The sequence below is a fragment of the Oncorhynchus tshawytscha genome, linkage group LG04, assembly GCF_018296145.1.
Source record: "Oncorhynchus tshawytscha isolate Ot180627B linkage group LG04, Otsh_v2.0, whole genome shotgun sequence".
Taxonomy (NCBI): Eukaryota; Metazoa; Chordata; class Actinopteri; order Salmoniformes; family Salmonidae; genus Oncorhynchus; species Oncorhynchus tshawytscha.
The window spans coordinates 55,419,618-55,440,363 of NC_056432.1; the positions used below are offsets into that span (position 1 = coordinate 55,419,618).

General features: G+C 44.8%; 1 protein-coding gene across 2 annotated transcripts in view; it reads left to right on the plus strand.

Annotated features, from left to right (window-relative positions):
* Nucleotides 1-19,687, plus strand: part of LOC112249056 (docking protein 4) — a 56,164-nt gene extending 36,477 nt beyond the window's left edge. For both annotated transcript variants that reach the window (XM_024418671.2, XM_024418672.2), the window contains exons 2-9: nt 1,628-1,932; nt 9,975-10,082; nt 10,652-10,766; nt 10,882-11,001; nt 15,530-15,719; nt 16,412-16,550; nt 16,727-16,841; nt 17,051-19,687. In XM_024418671.2, coding sequence (XP_024274439.1) covers nt 1,867-1,932; nt 9,975-10,082; nt 10,652-10,766; nt 10,882-11,001; nt 15,530-15,719; nt 16,412-16,550; nt 16,727-16,841; nt 17,051-17,193 — 996 coding nt within the window. In that variant the 5' untranslated portion in view covers nt 1,628-1,866 and the 3' untranslated portion in view covers nt 17,194-19,687. The remainder of the gene's footprint in view (nt 1-1,627; nt 1,933-9,974; nt 10,083-10,651; nt 10,767-10,881; nt 11,002-15,529; nt 15,720-16,411; nt 16,551-16,726; nt 16,842-17,050) is intronic.
* Nucleotides 19,688-20,746: the final 1,059 nt, after the last annotated feature.

Here is a 20,746-nt window from a genome sequence, read left to right on the forward strand (position 1 = left end):
AGCCACTTTAACTATGCCACTTGGTTTACATACTTATCTCATATGTATATACTGTACTCGATATCATCTACTGTATCTTGCCTATGCTGCTCTGTACCATCACTCATTCATATATCCTTATGTACATATTCTTTATCCCCTTACACTGTGTATAAGACAGTAGTTTTTTTGGAATTGTTAGTTAGATTACTTGCTCGTTATTACTGCATTGTCGGAACTAGAAGCACAAGCATTTCGCTACACTCGCATTAACATCTGCTAACCATGTGTATGTGACAAATAAAATTTGATTTGATTTGATTTGAGAGAATGTACAATTAGATGCCATCTGTAGAGGTACTGTCTTTATCAGCATCATAAAAGCTGATAGTATTTCAACCACATAAAATATGCATCCAAGCCGAACTGAAATCCTATCAGAAACATGTTGGGTCATTTTCACAGCTTCTATATCCTTACAACCGGTCAAACTGATGTCATTTGGACATTTTTGCACAGAAAATCGTTCCTTTTTTAAAAAAAAAAATTGAGATGACAGAGAAATTTACCGACTCAACTAGATAGATCGGATTCATTCTATTGATTTATGACATTATGCTATAATTACAGAAGAGAAGCTGCATGTATTTAATTATAGACAGTTTGACTAAATAGCCTACCAAAATGTCGGAAATTATAAGCAGAAACATAATCTAAATCAGGCAAATAAAATCCCATGCCCCCTCTCAAATTTTATTTTCACCCAATCTGATTAGCCTATAGCGCATATTCGATATTATCGAGTTAGGGTGGGGTACTGTATCACATATAGTCGGGTGGTTGCAGATGGGTTACTAGCAATTGCGGGTGGGTGCGGGTGAACAAACCGCTTACCCGCGCACCACTAGAGCAGAACCCTGAGAATGGCATCATATGGTCTCAGGAGATACTCTCCCTGCCTGTCTGTCTCATTCTGCAATGCCTCCAATGGTGTTTGTGATGTGTCTGTGTGTGTACTTGTGTGCATGCTTAAATTGCATCTCTACGAGTGAGTGTACAAGTGTGTGTTTGAATGTCCGAATAGGGGCATTGATGCCATTGGAACTACAGTCCCCCTCACCCCATCTCCCTCACTGTGGAGCTCTGCATATCACATGGCTGCTCTCAATACTGTGTCAAACAGTCTCCATGACGGATCATTTAACCAACCAACATTCTTTTGATTTGAGTTGTTATTGAAGTAGCTTTTGGGATTTGTCAGAAGAGCATTAGAAACAATGACGAAGTCATAAAGTCTGCTTTGGTTTACAGCTGTCCGGCTGAACTTAAAATGAGTTTCTCCTCGTTACTCTGTTTCCTTCCTGCTTGACTGGGAAGGATGGTCTCCGGAAGAGCCTCTGTTTCCAAGCCCGATCTAATGGTAGTTCCAGTAGCTCCGAGACAGAGGCTGTGCTGTACACTATACATAATGATGTGTCACAGAAGCCATACTACCTACTTGCCCTCAATAATGGTGTCTGCCAAAGCAATGAATAATGGAGGATAATGTTCCGTGTGTCTGCAAGCCACTACCATTCTCTCCTGCCACTTTAATGAATAATAGATCCCCTGTTTCTTCTCCTCTCTCTCTCCTTCTCTCCTTCTTTAGGGACTGCAACGAAAGGACGATGGGGGACAACGAGCTGCAATAGAGGAGTGAGCGCAGTCTGAGGGCAACAGGATCTGAAAAGGGAGATTTGGCTGATTTAGAGGAGGGACAAGGTAACCCCAGGACTTAAGAGGGAAAGAGGAGGGGAGGGAGGGGGATTAGGTGCAGGGCTGGACTGGAGGACAGAAGGACTGGATGCTATTCTCAATAGGCCCCATCAGGTCCCAGCTCCCACAGAGATGGCCTCCAACTTCAACGACATCGTCAAGCAGGGATACGTCCGCATGCGTAGCAGGAAACTGGGGGTGAGTGGAGCCCCAAACTGGACTGGGGGTATTCTGGGAGTCTCTGGTCTTTGTGAGGGGGGTGTGTGTGTGTGTGTGTGTGTGTGTGTGTGTGTGTGTGTGTGTGTGTGTGTGTGTGCTCGTGTGATTGTCTACTTGTGTATGCTTTTTCCATGTCTGCCCAAGGGAAAGATAAAGATCATTTTTGAAACAAAACAAAAGATGATACAGAACAACTCTTTGTATCTCACGAAAGAGAAATGGAAAAAGTTTTTGGGTTGATGTATTCATACATTTTCTCTTCACCTCTGCTTCAAGCCATGAATATGAACATGCAGTATGGTAATGAAGTATGGTAATGCTTATGAGTCAGAACGGAATGACGTACATCTGGTTGTTGGAATTAGCCTTTTGGGGATGAGTCAGATGAATTATATGTCAATGAACACAAATGAACTGTTTTAATTATACACTTATGAATATTAGTCAGTATGGCACAGACTGCCTGATTTACATTTGACATTTTAGCCTCCAGTATTTCTACAGTCATCATAACGACTGCCAAGCACAATTTATCTGCTTTAGTTGTATTGATTCTCCTTGAAACTGTAGAGGATGTTCAGTGGTTTCAATAATGACATTTGTTTTATTTATTCAGGTAAAATTCTCCTTAAATGGCTCGTTTTGGTTTCCCTCATTTCGCGGTATTGTTTTGCCTGTATTGGCGTGAGGCCAGACTGAGGCGTGTCCTCACGCTGATGTCAAGTCCAGGCGTTATCAGAAGAAGACTGACACGTTGTGTGTCTGTGAAATAATGAACTGGCTTCAACCTGTTCTGTGAGAAAATGCCTGGTAAAAGAAGGGTTAGATTTGTATGGCAGGGCTGTTCTCTGTGTGGTCCTCTCATGGTCTTCTTCGTTTTCCCCATAGAACCATTTTTAGTTCCAGGTAGACCCCAGACAAGGTTCTACTTAGAACCTTTTAGTTGTGAAAGGGTTCACTTGGAACCAAAAAGAGTATTAGGCTAGTAGTTTGTGCAGTAGTAGTTTAATCCTGTGGTTGTGTTGCTGTGCTCAGGGGTAAAGACACAGGCTTAGTGTCAGTGTGATGTGGCAGTCCTCTGTGATGCACAGACTCAGTTACAGACACGGGAGCTCTAAGGAGAGATTAACCATGTCTGTATCTCTCTACCTACCCAGAGGAGACAGTGGATTTACAGCTGTGCACTCCCTCTAGGCTGGATTTGATATGCTACACACACACACACACACACACAACACAACACAACACAACACAGACACACTGGTTTCTCTCTCAGCTGGTATTTGGCCCAGTATCTCTTATTGTGGTGTGCATACGTGTTGATAATGGGACTATCCTTCCCCCTAACCATATATCCTGTCCTACCACCTCTTCCACCCACATAATCCCTTCTTCAGCATACCCCAGCCCTGCTAACCCTGTACAATGAACCTCATACGTCCCTCCAGCGCTTTCTATCTCTGTCTCATGGCATGAAGTCTCATCTCTTCTGTGGCTGTAATTATTACAGGAGGCAGGGTCTTGGGTTTCTGACCTGAGGAGAACACCCCCACAGTAGTTAGGCTTCTCACTCTTTATGTCCTCCCCGCCTCGTTTTCTCTCTCCTCCATGCCTGTCCACTCTCTCTGTCTTTCTGTCTTTCTCGGTCTGTCTCTCTGTCCACTCTCTCTCTGTCTCCCTGTCTTTCTGTCTCTGTCTTTCTCGGTCTGTCTCTCGCTGTGTCTCTCTCTGTCTCTGTCTTTCTGTCTCTGTCTTTCTGTTCTCTCTCTCTCTCTGTCTTTCTGTTCACTCTCTCTCTCTGTCTCTCTGTCTTTCGGTCTCTGTCTCTCTGTCCACTCTCTCTCTGTCTGTCTGTCTTTCTCGGTCTGTCTCTCTGTCTCTCTGTCTCTCTGTCCACTCTCTCTCTGTCTCTCTGTCTTTCTGTCTCTGTCTTTCTCTGTCTGTCTCTCGCTGTGTCTCTCTCTCTCTCTGGAATCTTGTCACTGCATGTTCTTTCATGCCTTATTTTCTCCTTCATTTCTGCCTTTATCTCTTATTTTCTTTCTTTTTTACCATTCATCATCTCCCCCTGTTTTCTTCTCCATCTTGCTGCATCTCCTTGCAGTGAGCACACAAAGTGAAATCAGAGGCCGTCACTCTGTCATTGTTTTAAGTAGATCCCCCCCCCCAGCTGCTCTGTATTATGACTGCGCGGAATAACAACACAATGTCATAAACTCCCGCTTATGTGGCGCTAATGCTATTTACAGCCGTATTCCCGCTTCTCTTCCAGTTCTGCTATGTAACGTGTGAGTCCGCATTAGCAGTCGAAACAAAGCCTGTGTTCGTTAGCTGTTTTAACGCCAGCTTCAGTGGACAGCCGCCCAACAACTCCGACTCCTGATTTCTGAAGACTATGGTCCAGTTGGTGCTCTGGCTTTCATCTCTGAAACAATTCCCTGATATTGTAGTTGTAGTTTATATTTTATTAAGCCCTTGTCATAGTTTGGTCAGGGCGTGAGTTGGGGTTGGCATTCTATGTTGTGTATTCTAGGTTTTGTATTTCTGTGTTTGGCTTGGTATGGTTCCCAATCAGAGGCAGCTGTCGTTCGTTGTCTCTGATTGAGAACCATATTTAGGCAGCCTGTTTTCCCACTATGGGTTGTTGGTAGTTGTTTTCTGTGTTTTACCATGCAGAACTATTTCGGTTTTCATTTATTTCTCTTGTTCTTTTTGTATTCAGTGTTCGAAGTGTAGAAACTTTCAAAGTTCTTGACATTTTCCACATTGACTGACCTTCAGGTCTTAAAATAATGATGGACTGTTGTTTCTCTTTGGTTATTTGAGCTGTTCTTGCCATAATATGGACATGGTCTTTTACCAAATAGGGCTATATTCTGTATATCCCCTACCTTGTCACAACACAAGGAAATAAATTCCACAAATTAACTTTTAAGAAGGCACACCTGTTAATTGAAATGCATTCCAGGTGACTACCTCATGAAGCTGGTTGAGAGAATGCCAAGAGTGTGCAAAGCTGTCATCAGGGCAAAGGGTGGCTACTTTGAAGAATCTCAAATATAAAATATATTTTGATTTGATTAACACGTTTTTGGTTACTACACACTACATGTGTTATTTCATAGTTTTGATGTCTTCACTATTATTCTACAATGTAGAAAATAGTAAAAAATAAGAAAACCTTTGAAAGAGTAGGTATGTCCAAACTTTTGACTGGTACTGTTTACACACACACACACACACACACACACACACACACACCCTAAAAAAGCAAACGTGCACGAATTCACACATACTCCAGTCGAAACACTATGTATAAACACAAAATGCTGTCCACTTCTCTTATCACATACGAGCACACTCTGTCTGCACAGGCCAGAACAAGCACTCAAACACACTATCTTTTTTTCCCCCTGTCAAATGTGTACCCAGACAGTCACCTTCCTCTCCTGCCAAAACCCTGCCAGTCTACTGCCACTCTGGCCTTGTAAGGCTGGACAGCTGGCCTCGCCATCTCTATCTCTCCTCTATAGCCTATCTGAGCTGTTCCGGACTGCTGCTCTCCTTTGCTCTGTCCTCCCCCTCCTCTCTCCTTCCCCCTTATCCCCTCTTCCTCCTACCCTCCAGCTCTCACTTTCCCTCTCTCCCCAGAAGAGCCTTGACTCCTCCAGTCCTCTGGTTAGGCTAATTAACTCTCTCTCTTTTTCCCTCATCTCCTCACTCACCCTTTCTGCCTCTCCCTCCTGCTGCTTTTCAGTTATATCACAGCAGTCCAATCAGACTAATAAGAGGCTGCTTAGCATTCCGCTTCTGTTAGCTCTCGTTCTCTATCGGTAGCGCTGTACTAGCTGGCTTCTCCTCGCCTCCTCTAGCCTCGGTGGAGGAACAGCCCTAATTGCTTCGCAGCCATCCCATTTGACTGTGCCCTGTTTTTTTGATGAGCAGGAACATCAGGGAGGACGGTTGATCAGGGAGGATGGAAAAGGTCTGAGGAGATGTGGTTTAGATAAACACAATGTCAGCCAGGACGAGTTAAATGTTTAATCCCACCTGAAAGAGATAGGGCTGATTTGAACTGACTGACTCTGACTCACTCAGACTGGACAGAACCTTCTGGAATAACAGCTCGGTATCTTTGTCCTGATCTCTCCTTGTTTTTTGACCTACCCCCGTGTCTCTAGTCTAGGAATGTTAGTATGATCATGTGACTTTCCATTGTATAACCGACGGTATGATGCGCAGATTGCCTCTAGCTAGATGTTACACTGACACACAACGGATTTGTGGTTTTGTTTCCTCACCACGTGTAACTGTCAGCGGTTGTGGAAAATTGCTAGCGAAAAACCTCAGAGCGTTGTTTTCTCAAGTTCAGACAATTCTAACGGAGTTAGGTCAAACTACGGTCAAACTACTGTTTCTATGGGAGGGAGAATGGAGCTGAAAATAATAACAAGAGTCAGAAATCAAATGGTTCAACTTTGAGAATCAAGCAGACTCCCTTCACCTCACAATCCCCTTGCCTCTCTGAGCCCGTTCCCACAGCTACAGTGACAGATCTCTCTCTTCTGTCTCTCTCCTCTATTCCTGTCTCTCTCCTTTTTCATCCCCCGTTTTTATTTCTCTACCTGAGTCAGCCCCCCTGAGGAGCCAGTCATTGTGAGCTTCCAATGGGATCAGCTTAGAAAGATTGGATGCTGACTCATGTTTCCCCTTCAGATTTCTAGGTGAATTTAAGTGAATTGGTTTTGAATAAGATGGTGCCAATCATTCCCATTCATTTTCTTTTCAGACCTGCACATTTCTCATATTCTGAACCACACAGCCTGTGTTTGTGTTTGTGTGTGTTTTGATGCCTGTGTGTGTTGTCCTGATTTTGTGCGTTGTCCTGTTTGTGTTGTCCTGTGTGTGTTTGTGTTGTCTGTGTTTGTGTTGTCCTGTGTGTGTGTTTGTGTTGTCTAGTGTGTGTTTGTGTTGTCCTGTTTGTGTTGTCCTGTGTGTGCGTTTGTGTTGTCCTGTGTGTTGTATAATAAGCTGGATATAAGCGTGGTGTCAACCTGTTAGCGTTATTGGGCTCCCGAGTGGCGCAGCGGTCTAAGGCACTGCATCTCAGTGCAAGAGGTGTCACTACAGTCCTTGGTTTGAATCCAGGCTGTATCACATCCAGACGTGATTGGGAGTCCCATAGGGCAGCGCACAATTGGCCCAGCGTCGTCTGGATTTGACCGGGGTAGGCAGTCATTGTAAATACGAATTTGTTCTTAAATGACTTGCCTAGTTGAATAAAGGTTACATTTATTTTTTATTTCAAATTAGCCGGTTAATCCTGGGACCAGGCTGGGGTGGGGCTCGTCCCAACTGGACTGCTGGGACAGGCAGGATCTCCTGGGAGCTAGGGGGATTAATGTAGGCTAACTGCCTCTGGCCCCTTCTGGGGCAGTCGGGAGCCAGGGATGGGGAGGAAAACCAGGGCGGAGACAATTAGACTGAGGAAGGCAATCTGAGTGCAGTAGCAGAAGGAATGTAGAGGGAAGATACATTAGTGGGTCTGTGTGTAATGTATTTGCACATTTCACTGTATGTGGATCTTTGTGTTCCCGTCAGTGTGTCCAAAGAAGAGCTCCGATATCAATCTCTGAAAGGGTTCTTAAAGGGTGTAATGGTTACGATATTGATCATTGATAACCCTCATGAATGCCGAGCCCACTCTGGGTAAGTGTGTGACTGGACTTTTCACATTCTCTTATCGGCACACTGGGGAGATCAATAGTTCCTTACTCATGCAAGGTTCTCTCTCTCTCTCTCTCTCTCTCTCTCTCTCTCTCTCACTCACACTCACTCACTCACTCACTCACTCACTCACTCACTCACTCACTCACTCACTCACGCCTCCCAGCCTGTTTACAGGGGATTAGCTCCACCTCAGGGGAGAGAGCCATGCAAACAAGGAATCCATGTCTACCTGTCTGGAATATCAATGGCAACCTACAAAATACTGCCCTTTCGCTGTTCAGAAATGGCATGGGAGAAGGGACATTTGGAATAGAATGGGAGACCATCTCCACAAATCTCAATGTTACAGGCACCTTTGCTTTCAACAGATAAAGGCTGGGACAAAAGGTCTCTCTCTCTCTCTTTCTTTGTCTGTCTTTCTGTCCGTGGTGGCCAGAGTAATTCTCCCTGTAGGGGTGCTGTCAGGATCTGTGCTTTTTGACTTGGCTGGGTCAGTCTGTTTTGTAAAATGCATTAGGCCTGGGTCGACAGGGCAGGGAGCATCGCTCCTCTCGTCTGGGGGACAAAGACCCTTGAAATTGTTGACAGCAGAGGTGGATCATGTGGCAGGCCTGTGATCTTGGGTTTGCTGTGTTCAGGTGGTGGTGGTGGTGTTGGTTGTGTGTCTAGATGGGCTTTTCCTGCCTCTGAACACATAGTATGATCAGACAGACATTGATTTTTGATTGCTTCAATGTATATTTTTTTGAAGAAAGGTAGACTAATACATGAGTATTCAGTTCAGTTCTGAACGATGTGACGTCCATCACTTCCTCATATTTAATGAACCAATGAACCTCATACCAAGGTATCGGAGCAGAATTCACAGCTCCCACTCCTCTCTCTCTCTCTCTCTCCCCCTCTTTCCATGTCTACCATATCCTCTGTTTCTCTCTCCCTTTCTTTTTTCATCTCTATGTTGCTGCTCCTCCACCCACTAGCTTAATTACCAGGTTTCACAGTCAGTTTGCCTGGCAAGGCCTGATTGCTCTGAGCACTGGAGCTGAGGGCGGAGAAGAAGGGGGCGAGGGGGAGAACGGAGGGGGACATGATAGTAGACTGCAAGCTTGCCAACACGCACGCGCACACAGCTCCAATGAAGAACGGAGCCCATTGGTTTGGAAAAGCATTGTGGAGAATCAGGAGCTAGGTGGCAGATACACAGAGGTAAATCTCCATTGAACAGCTTGATATCGCTGAGACACAATGGACTGGTGAGCACCTGCTCTCACCTCGCCGTCAGCTGTCCCACTGAAGGTAGCGCTTTCATCCCGCTGACGCCAGGATCAGACAGGCAAGCAGCGATAGAGCTTCCGCTCTCCTCAAGGTGTAAACTCTTTGCACCAATTAAAAGAAGAAAACGACACATCAGAGCAACGTTTTTTCCTTTCACCATGTCTCCATTTGAGCACGCTCACATTACGGTGTGCCTTTGTTGATGGCGCTCTTGTTTAATGTCTCGAAAAATACAATTGCATATTTAATTGGTCTTGTCATCTCTGTCACGGTGACATCAGTGTTTTGTCGGTGAACAGCAGTGAGACATTGTCACTCAGTTTGGGGTCTTTGTATTCATTACAACTGAGTCAGTGCACTAAGGGATTTCACTGGCTCTGTGGCCCCTAGCTAATAAACAGGGGTGTGATAATGGGTTAGGGAAAGAGGAATGTGGGGATTGGTTTAGGGATGGCTGGCCCTGTACTGTACAGGTCCTGGGGTTGCCCTGGCAACAGGAGGACAGTGGAACATCAATAAAATAAAGGCCCTGCCTTTTATAACAGAGATAAGGGGGATAAATGTCGCTAAAGCAATAGCGCTCATATTGGTGTGTGTGTGTGTGTGTGTGTGTGTGTGTGTGTCTGCGCGTGCGGTGTGCAATGGATTTCTCATTATTCCGCCAGGAGAGTTTGTGTCTTTGTCTGGCTCTTAACTCAATATCATATGCATAATAGAATTGTCTTGTATGAACAATGTTAGACTCCATGACACGGACCCGGTGCGCTCCTTCTCATGTTCTACCTGTCTCTCTTGTGTCTCTCTTTCACATTGCTAATCACTAAATGCTATTTGATTTTTCTTAGAACGCTTCCTGGTTCATTGATCAGGTAAAGCAGAGGCAACCATTGTGTGCCTGCTCTTGATAGCAAAAGATTGTAAATCGTTAGGCTTGAATGGGGTGGATATGTTAACATTGGCTTTGCTGTTGGGTGGCTGGTTGCAGTATGTTAACTGACTGTTTTTTGTGTGTTGAGATTTACCGTCGCTGCTGGCTGGTGTTTAAGAAGTCATCCAGTAAAGGACCACGCAGACTGGAGAAGTACACTGATGAGAAGTCCGCTTACATCAGAGTCTGTCCTAAGGTACCCCCCCACAACCCCAGAGAGAGTGCTGCATGATAAGTCACGTTTCAATTGGCAAATGTCAGTTTGGAGTATGATGTCTGTGTGTGGCGCGTATGGTATTACTGTGAGTGGGTGATATATCAGTGTGTGTGTGTGTGTGTGTGTGTGTGTGTGTGTGTGTGTGTGGTGTGGGGGGCATTTGAAAGTCAGTCATTCAGTCAGTCTGTTCTCTGAGCCCCCCATTCAGCTGCGGGGAGCAAACGTGCATGTCTGGAGGGATCCACACACACACACACACACACAAAAGGCTGAAGGAAATGAGAGTGACACAGACGTTGCTCACATCAAAGCCAGCCTCCCAATCCCAGACAGATTCCAGGCCTCCCTGAAGTGTCTGAGCATGGGGTGCCCTCCTCCAAAACACCCCGGCCCCCACTACACCTGGCTACAACACTCCCTCTTTCTCTCCTCTCTTTCTGAAAACTGAATCTGACCAACCGGTGGCAGTACAGTATTTTGACAGCTTTTTAAAAATCATTTCAACCTCTCTGTGTTTGTCTGAACTCTTGACCTCTCCTGTTGCCTAGGTGACAGAGATCAGCAATGTGAAGAATGTCACAAGGCTCCCAAGGGACACCAAGCGCCAGGCGGTAGCCATCGTCTTTACCGATGACACCTCACGCACGTTCACCTGTGAATCAGGTACTCCACACCACACCTACTGTATTGTAATGTATGTTTTCTCACAGTGTACAATTCTCTCTAAAGTTTCCTGTTTTATGATGTCTCTCTTTACATCCCATTGGTCTAAACTCAGAGCTAGAAGCAGAGGAGTGGTTCAAAACTCTGTCAATCGAATGCCTGGGGACCCGCCTCAATGACATCAGTCTAGGAGAGCCGGACTTGCTGGCAGCAGGTGTTCAGTGTGAACATACAGGTGAGTGTCTTGACTCACTAGCACCATGACACAGTCCTGCTTGACTTTGCTTTATGGCTATGTTTGCATGCATTATTACTTATTACTCATCCTCAAAACAACAGTTAGCTATGCGAATATAAAAAAAATATGAATAAAAACAACACGGCCATTTTCCCACCAGAGATGTTTACATCAAATGGACTTGTTGCGGATAAAAAGCAGTGTGTGGTGACGTACTGCAGATTAAAATGACTGTTGAGGTTCATTTCCCATGTATCCCCCCCAAAAAAAGTTCAACGTGTTTTCAACACATTTTCAACTCCGCTAATAGTTTTGCCACAAAACAAATGAGCGTTATATAGGCTATAGCAAATGTGCCCACTCTGGTCTTGGCACTTGCTCTCTCGTTGCTCATAAAGGTGTTTCCACTGCCATCTCTCGCATAATTCATTTTACAGACACAAGAAGATTCCACCTTGTCTAGCGTATTTTGGTTTGTCGACATTTGGAAAGTTGACAGACAAATTTTCCATCAGGCCTGTTGTGCCATTTTAAAAAATCGGACATGTACTTTACTCACGTTAAAAGATTGGATAGAAATGTGGTTATTGAAAAAAGTCAAATTAAATGTATTTTCCATGTACTGTAGATTCCACATCACAATGCATTGAGAAATGACATTGAAACGACATTGATTCAAACAGTTTGTGCCCAGTGGAATGGTTTACGGACACTCGACTCTGCTATTCAACCAAATGGCTTTTCCATTCTCCGTATGGATCGAACGGCAGCATCAGGTAAGACTAGGGGGAGGTGTATGCTTCCTCATCAACAACTCCTGGTGTACCGAAGTTGAAAACATGTAGAGCTTCTGTTCACCTGACCTGGAGTTTCTGATGCTAAAATGCCAACCCCACTAAATGCCAAGGGAATTCACGCATGTTATTATCACAGCTGTGTGCATACCGCCACAAGCAAACACCAAGGTGGCACTCAGCAAACTGTACATGAACATTAGCCAGCAAGAATCCTCACACCCGGAAGCAGTCTTTATTGTCATGGGTAATTTTATTCTTCCAAAATAAAGTATTACCAACATGTTTCCTGTCCCACGAGAGGAAACAACGTGCTGAACCATGCACTGTATATACAAACATCCGTGATGCCATCCCCCACCCCCACTTTGGCCAATCCAAAAGTATGTGGACACCTGCTCGTCAAACATCTCATTCCAAAATCATGGGCATTAATAAGTTGGTCCCACCTTTGGTGCTACAACAGCCTCCACTCTTCTGGGAAGGCTTTGCACTAGATGTTGCAACATTGCTGCGAGGATTTGCTTCCATTCAGCCAAAAGGGCATTAGTGAGGTCGGGCCCTGATGTTGGGCGATTAGGACTGGCTCGCAGTCTGCGTTCCGATGCATCCCAAAGGTGTTCGATGGGGTTGAGGGCAGGGCTCTGTGCAGGCCAGTCAAGTTCTTCCGTACCGATCTCGACAAACCATTTCTGTATGGACCTCACTTTGTGCACGTGGACATTGCCATGCTGAATCAGGAAAGGGCCTTCCCCAAACGGTTGCCACAAAGTTGGAAGCTCAAAAATCGTCTAGAATGTCATTGTATGCTGTAGCGTTAGGATTTCCTGCCATTGGATCTAAGGGATCTAACCTGAACCATGAAAAACAGCCCCAGTCAGTTATTCCTCCTCCAACAAAGTTTACAGTTGGCACTATGCATTGGGGCATCCAGTGTTCTTCTGGCATCTGCCAAACCCAGATTTGTCAGTCACAATAAAAATCCAGAAATACCCCAACCAAAAACTCTGAATGAACAGAAATCTCCATACCATGCTGAGAACCCATACTGCAACATTCAATGTCAGAAGAACAAAACCCAGATGACTTGGTGGTGTGAGACATGTACAAGACAATACAGACACAAACTTGAATTGATGTTCGACAAATCCAGATGTGTGGTTCCCACCGAAGCCTCCCTCTCGACAAGCTTTACACATTCTATGCTCGCTTTGAGGCAGACAAAACCGAGCCGTCCAGGAAGACTCTCGCAGCTCCAGACGACAAGGGGATTTTGCTCTCCAAGGCTGACGTGAGGAAAACTCTCAAAAGAGTGAATACTCACAAAATGGGGTCTTTAGAGTGTGTGCTGACCAGCTGGTGGGCGTCTTCTCTGACATCTTCAACCTGTATTCTTGTAAACCACTGGCTGTAACACATCCTCCACACAGACTCTTAAAACAGGGGTCCCCCAGGGGTGTGTCCTCAGCCCTCTGCTGTGCTCCCTGTTCATCCACGACTTGACATGGCACCAACTCCATCATCAAGTTTTCTGACGACACCATGGCTGTAGGCCTGATAACCAACAAAGATGAGTCAGCCTATAGGTAGGAGGTAAATGAATTGTCATTGTGGTCCCAGGAAAACAACCTCTCCCAAAAAGTCAGCAAAACAAAAGAGTTGATTGTTGACTTCAGAAAGCAGAAGATGGAACATGCCATGATCCACATCAACAGAACTGCAGTAGAGAGTCAGCAGTTTTATGTTCCTCTGCATCTACATCACCGAGAACTTGACATGTAGCAACAACCCCACCACTCTTGTCAAGAGGCTGCAACAGCATCTCTACTTCCTAAGGTGGCTGAAGAAAATCATCAAGAGCGTCCTGACCAGTTGCATCACAGCCTGGTACATGAATTACTCTGTTCATGACAGCTAGGCCCTCCAGCAGGTGGTGAAGACGGCCTGGTACATCCCTGGGACCGTGCTCCCACCAATCCAGGACAATTACTCAAAACGGTGCCTGAGGAAGGCCCGCATCATCATCAGGGGAAAAAAATCGGTCGATGTGCTCTTGAGAAAGGGCCACTGTTCAACTATGGCTGACCCTGTAAAACAACACATTTTACTGCACCTATCCGGTGGACGTGACAATAAAAAAATTATATTTATATACAGTGTCTTCGGAAAGTATTCAGACCCTTGACTTTTTCCACATTTTGTTACGTTAGTCTTATTCTAAAATGTATTAAATTGTTTTTTCCCCTCATCAATCTACACACAATAACCCATAATGACAAAGAAAAAACGGGTTTGTAGAAATGTTTGCTAATTATTATACATTTTTTAAACAGAATACATCATTTACATAAGTATTCAGACCCTTTACTCAGTACTTTGTTGAAGCACCTTTGGCAGCAATTACAGCCTCGAGTGTTCTTGGATATGACGCTACAAGCTTGGCACACCTGTATTTGGGGAGTTTCTCCCATTCTTCTCTGCAGATCCTCTCAAGCTCTGTCAGGTTGGATGGGGATTGTCGCTGCACAGATATTTTCATGTCTCTCCAGAGATGTTTGATCGGGTTCAAGTCCGGGCTCTGGCTGGGCTACTCAAGGACATTCAGAGACTTGTCCCGAAGCCACTCCTGCAATGCCTTGGCTGTGTGCTTAGGGTCATTGTCCTGTTGGAAGCACCTCTGGAGCAGGTTTTCATCAAGGATCTCTCTGTACTTTGCTCCATTCATCTTTGCCTTGATCCTGACTAGTCTCCCAGTCCCTGCCGCTGAAAAACACCCCCACAACATGATGCTGCCACCACAATGCTTCACCGTAGGGATGGTGCCAGGTTTCCTCCAGACATGACACTTGGCATTCAAGCCAAAGAGTTTAATCTTGGTTTCATAAGACCAGAGAATCTTGTTTCTTGTAGTCTGAGAGTCTTTGGGTGCCTTTTAGCAAACTCCAAGCGGGCTGTCATGTGCGTTTTACTGAGGAGTGGCTTCTGTCTGGCCCTCTTCCATAAAGTCCTGATTGGTGGAGTGCTGCAGAGATGGTTGGTCTTCCTGAATGTTATCTCATCTCCACGGAGGAACTCTAGAGCTCCCTGACCAAGGCCCTTCTTGCCTTAGGTATTTCTGTGTATAATTTTAAATACATTTGCAAGCATTTCTATAAAACTGTAGATTGCTGATTATAATCTTTTTACAAATTCATTTAAGAATAAGACTATAAAGTTAACAAAATGTGGAAAAAGTCAAGGGATCTTAATGAAGGCACTACTTATCGAAGGCACTGTATACTGTGTATATATCCACGAGCTGTTCACTCCTTTACCGTTGGAGTGTGGGGTCTGATACCAACAGGCTCAGAGACAGTTTTAACTACAAGCCACCAGACTGCTGAACACTTAAACTAGACTGACCACCTGCGCTGACTTTCCGCACCTTAACACACACACACGCACGCACGCACGCACGCACTCACTCACTCACTCACTCACTCACTCACTCACTCACTCACTCACTCACTCACTCACTCACTCACTCACTCACTCACTCACTCACATTCTTGCTACACAGACAATACAGCTGCTGCTACCAGTCTCTTATTATTATTGCTAAATGGATCATCACTTCAACTCTCTGTGATGCTTTGTGGATACGGGTCCCGGCTTTCTACAAGTCACTTTATAATGTGTGGTATGTCATGCTGAACTAACACTAGTAATATCCCTTCCTGTCTCCCTGACAGAGCGTTTCAATGTGTTCCTACTGCCCTGTCCTAACCTGGACATCTATGGGGAGTGTATGATGCAGATCACCCATGAGAATATCTACCTGTGGGACATCCACAACCCTCGCACCAAACTGGTCACCTGGCCTCTCTGCTCCCTGCGCCGCTACGGACGAGATGCCACGCGCTTCACCTTCGAGGCTGGACGGTGAGGGAGACACTCACTGAGGGAGGGAGGGAGGGGTATGGAGAGTGAGGGATGGGGAGAAGAATGCAAAAGCTGCAGGAAAGCAGGACTGTGTAACCAGTTGTCTGTGCCTAGCCCATAGATCGCTTGATGAAAAACACATACAGACCACACACACTCATGCTCGCACGTACGTGCACAACACACACACACACACACACACACACACACACACACACACACACACACACACACACACACACACACACACACACACACACACACACACACACACACACACACAGAGAGAGAGAGACAGACAGGAGCCCTGTCCGGCAGAGCCTCATAAAGAGATTGATTGAATAGATTAGAGGAAAATCAATGGTGAGCGAGGCGTTCTTATCTCCTCCTGCGCTTTGATAAACTTGAAAAGAAAGGATTCGGTCCACTTGCAGGGTGCCCCCTAAAGGACAAAGATAAGAGTGATGCACTGTCAGTAGGCAGAACGTAGTCCCACACTGCCACCTAGTGGTGTTTAGGATGCAGTATTATTGGCTGCTATTTGCTTGAGAACAATTTGTGGTGAATAAAGTGTGCCTGAAAAAGGACTGTTTGCAAAAACACAGCTATATAAGATGATTTGTTGATATGACCTATTATGGCCTGTATACACATGCATGTTGTACTGAGCAGTGTGTGTTGGTGTGTTCCAGGATGTGTGACAGTGGAGAAGGCCTGTACACATTCCAGACGCGGGAGGGAGAACAGATCTACCAGAGAGTCCACTCCTCCACCCTGGCCATCGCTGAGCAGCACAAGAGAGTTCTGATGGAGATGGAGAAGAACAGCAGAGTAGGGCACAGTTACTTACACACACACACACACACACACAGTATTCTCCCTGGTGGTTATATAATGGTTATATAATACTGTGTAATACAATATGTGATACTATATAATACTGTGTAATACAATATGTGATACTATATCATACTGTGTTTTTAATACATTTTTTTTCTCTCTGTCAGTTGTCTAAAGGTTCTGAGGCGGGCTCCTACCCCTGTACCCCCACAGCCATCCTGCCCCGCAGTGCCTTCTGGCACCATATCACTGGCACCCAGGGGGGCATGGACCAAGCCCATGGTAAACCACAGCCTAGACTACAATCTCAACCACACAGCACTGGGGCTAGAGTGGGAACATTGGTCTGAATATGGAAAGTGTAAACGTTTTTGTTTGAACATGGGGTCTGGAGTTTAACGAATCATACAGAAGCTTATAGAGTAGGCTGCACCTGTAGACATGACTTTTTCTCGTCTGTCTCTTGTGTCCTGTCCTGTCCTGTCCTGTAGGTGACATGTTTGGTGGTTCTCAGACTGGCGCTGATGCAGACCTGCTCTCCACCCGGCTGCCCTCAGAGCCACGCCACGCTACCATGCCCCTGGCACACAGCCGACACTCCCCCGCCCGCTACCCCACCTACCCCAGCCAGTGATCCCAGGGGTGCATTGCAGACCCCTAACCTCCTCCACTCTATACACCGCACTCCTCCTATTCTCCTTTCTCTGCAGTGCTTACCTCAACGCCACACCCCCTCATCTACCCTCCAGCCAATCAGGTTGGGTTGTGGGGAGTGGGCTCTAAGATGGGGTCATAGGACCTCCCCTAAGGCTGGGAGCTCTGTGAAGCAGGACGTGACAGCGCCTCTGGTCTTCTCTTCTTCATCCAAAGGCTGGTTACCTGAAGGAACTTCAACTCCCAAAATCCCTCACGGTAGGGGCAAAGTGCATTGTGCGAGCCAGCAGTGGCTTGTTGCCTCTTAGTGAGCTGACATTGTGGCATGGTGCATCTCTCTTTGCTCTGCTGTGGGTGTGGAGGAGGAACAGGAGGAGGATGGGCGTGAGCTGTAAGGATGTGATTTAGTCTCCTCTCTAACCCCTGTGAAATCTTATTTTCTGATGGGATTCAGTCAGCTCTCCATCACCTCAACCCCCTTCGCGACAGACCTCTTCATGTACCTCATGCCAGCTCTTAGCAAAGTTCAATGTTTGGGGCTCAGGACGTCCCCATACAGCTCTTATTGGGGGCAGAACAGTAGGACCCCTTCCTACCATCCCTGCTCTCCAGCATGATAAGGATTGTGGCACTCGCTCCAACCCATAACTTCAATCTGACAGACACATATGTAAGACAACAGTTTCTTCCCAAGTACTGGCCTTGGCTTCCTTCTTCAACTGTGTGTGGGTGGAAGAGGGACTGTCCCTGGACTACCATCCAAACAAACTCCTGGTCTAATTCCACAGAGAAACAAAGGACCACTTGTCTTTCATCTTTCTTTCTTTAAAAAAAAAACTTGTAGCAGACTTAACAACCTGACTTTACCTTGTATACTGTTCTGTCTGATAAAGAAAATAGACAGATTTTTCTGGGAGGAGAGGGAGGCAGTGATGAGAGGGAGGGAGAGCCATATGCCTCTGAAGTCATGACTTCGTTTGTTGTTTTCTCCTGGTTTCCTGCCATTGGGTTGTGAAGACATCCAAGGCTGTTCATAATATGGTAATGGAACCCTGTCCTCTGTGTGTGTGTGTGTGTGTGTGTGTGTGTGTGTGTACTGCATGAATGGGATACACAGTTACTGTCATTTGGCCACTTTAAAACCTATGTTAAGAGAGAATTTAGACATGGTAAATAATAAGCTAGATTTAAAAAAAATATATATAGACGTCACAAAGATGTAGCCACTCCCTCAAACCTCATCATTATTGTGGAGGTCCTTGGTCTGAGGGAGACACCACGGACTGTGTCATAGTGTGGCTCCTCATTGAGTTTCCTGTCAGGCACAAGAGTATAATGAACTAGTGAAGTTGTGATAACCATTGTTAATGTCCCGTGTTTGTAGCTTCACAGACTTTCTGGTGTGTGGGGGTGGGTTATCGCCTGACCAAAATGGTTCTTGACATGTTTGCACTTGTTTTTTTCCCTTCTTTTTTTAAATGTGTTTTTGATAAATCAGGAGCCATTGCTCTTAATTTGGGTCATGTGAGGGATAAGCACAGATCTAGGGCGGGTCCATAAGTTACCTGCCTCAGAGGACCCTCACATGGAGTCCTTTCATTTTAGGGGTGTAGCCTAGATACTGCTAGTGGGTTAGTTAGTAGATGACTGTTGCACAAAGAGAGAAACACATGTTTTTATAGCTGGAAGTATAAAACCTGCCCTCTACACAGTTCTTACATAAGATTGGGTTTATAACTAATAAGGCTAATTATTTCAACCCCGTCTCAACATTATAGCAGATTTGATTGACTATGAACTAAGACTTTCCAACTGTGTATTCATTTGTGACACTTGGATATGACCCAACTAATACCACCATGTAGTTAGAGATTGGACTAATATGAAATATATATATATATATACTTGCATACATACAATATTTCACCACTGTTAAAGTTATTATATGTGAAGCTTATAAAATGAGGTAATTTTCTAATCTCCTTGACTAGGTGTAATGTTATTTATTTGAGTTGGCCAGAGTGGGACAGTCTGATGTCTAAGGCTACTTGTTAAATGCTGGAATCCAATAAAACACACATTTACAGATTATTTATCTCATGTTAACATAAAGGGCTAAGCTTTTTGTTGAACATAGGGTTTAAAACATAAAGACTATGTATTTGTGTTTGTGTACATACATGAGTTGTTGCTGCCCCCTTGGGTTCTTGAAAATACAGCTATTTATTTCACATCGTGTGGTCTCTAGATGTGTGTGTTTGTGAGAGAGAGTGTGCGGTGTACGGCTGAATGTTCTGTGACAGGGATTGTCTGGGGGACGTTTCTTTGAAATGCATGCACTCTGCACATTTTTATACTGCGTAACGATGGTAAGATTGAAATGTTGTGGACTTGTTCGTCCAGATATGTGGGTGAAGATTTTTTTTACAGACGTTTACTTGGCACAAGGGAATAAAGAACAACGATTCACCTGATCATGGGGTCATCGAAGTGATTTACTTCATTGGATGAAATAGAGATGTTACCATGGGGATGATGTATGGAGGGGAAGGATTGATACAAGTCTTCTGGAATGGGAGGAGTCTACATACTCCCTCCATGGGTCCGAAACTACCACGTTTCATTCCATTTCGTCCGCTTTACCTCCTCTCCTTGAAACTATTTTGCCTTAGACTTCACGTTTCCGTCGCTGCTCTTTCTCTTGGTTCTCTTTTATATCGTCGCTGTCTGGTGAAAACCGGATCTCCAAAACACAACCGTTTTCAGGACATTGAAAAGATTAGAACATTTTCCCACGAACAAACATACAATTATGAAACTCCCAAAGCTATTTCGAATAGGATTTATTGGTCCCAGAGTCATGAAAGGTTCAGAGGGGAGTTAGTGCTTTAAATAAATGTAAAAAAAATAAAACATTTGGCAAAATGTTTTGTTTGGTTTTCATCAGACAAGCGAGCGACATTACGGAAACTGCTTGTATATTTTTCATAACAATTCTATCGGCCAAATCCCTCCTGGATAAGAATTGCAATAGGACTGGATATCTCATGATGGATTGAACATCTGTTTATTGTGGTGGTGAAAATGTTGTTTTATTACAATGTTTGTAATAATTTCACAGGCATTTTGGATCACTCCTTAGTTTTGTGGTTGATACTGGGTTGTTTCCGCAGAACAGACATGTTACTCAACATCAACACCAGTACTTACAGTGGGGCAAAAAAGTACTTAGTCAGCCACCAATTGTGCAAGTTCCTCTCCCACTTAAAAAGATGAGAGAGGCCTGTAATATTCATCATAGGTACACTTCAACTATGACAGACAACATGAGAAGAAAAAAAATCCAGAAATTCACATTGTAGGACTTTTAATTATTTTTTTTTGCAAATTATGGTGGAAAATAAGTATTTGGTCACCTACAAACAAGCAAGATTTCTGGCTCTCACAGACCTGTAACTTCTTCTTTAAGAGGCTCCTCTGTCCTCCACTCGTTACCTGTATTAATGGCACCTGTTTGAACTTGTTATCAGTAT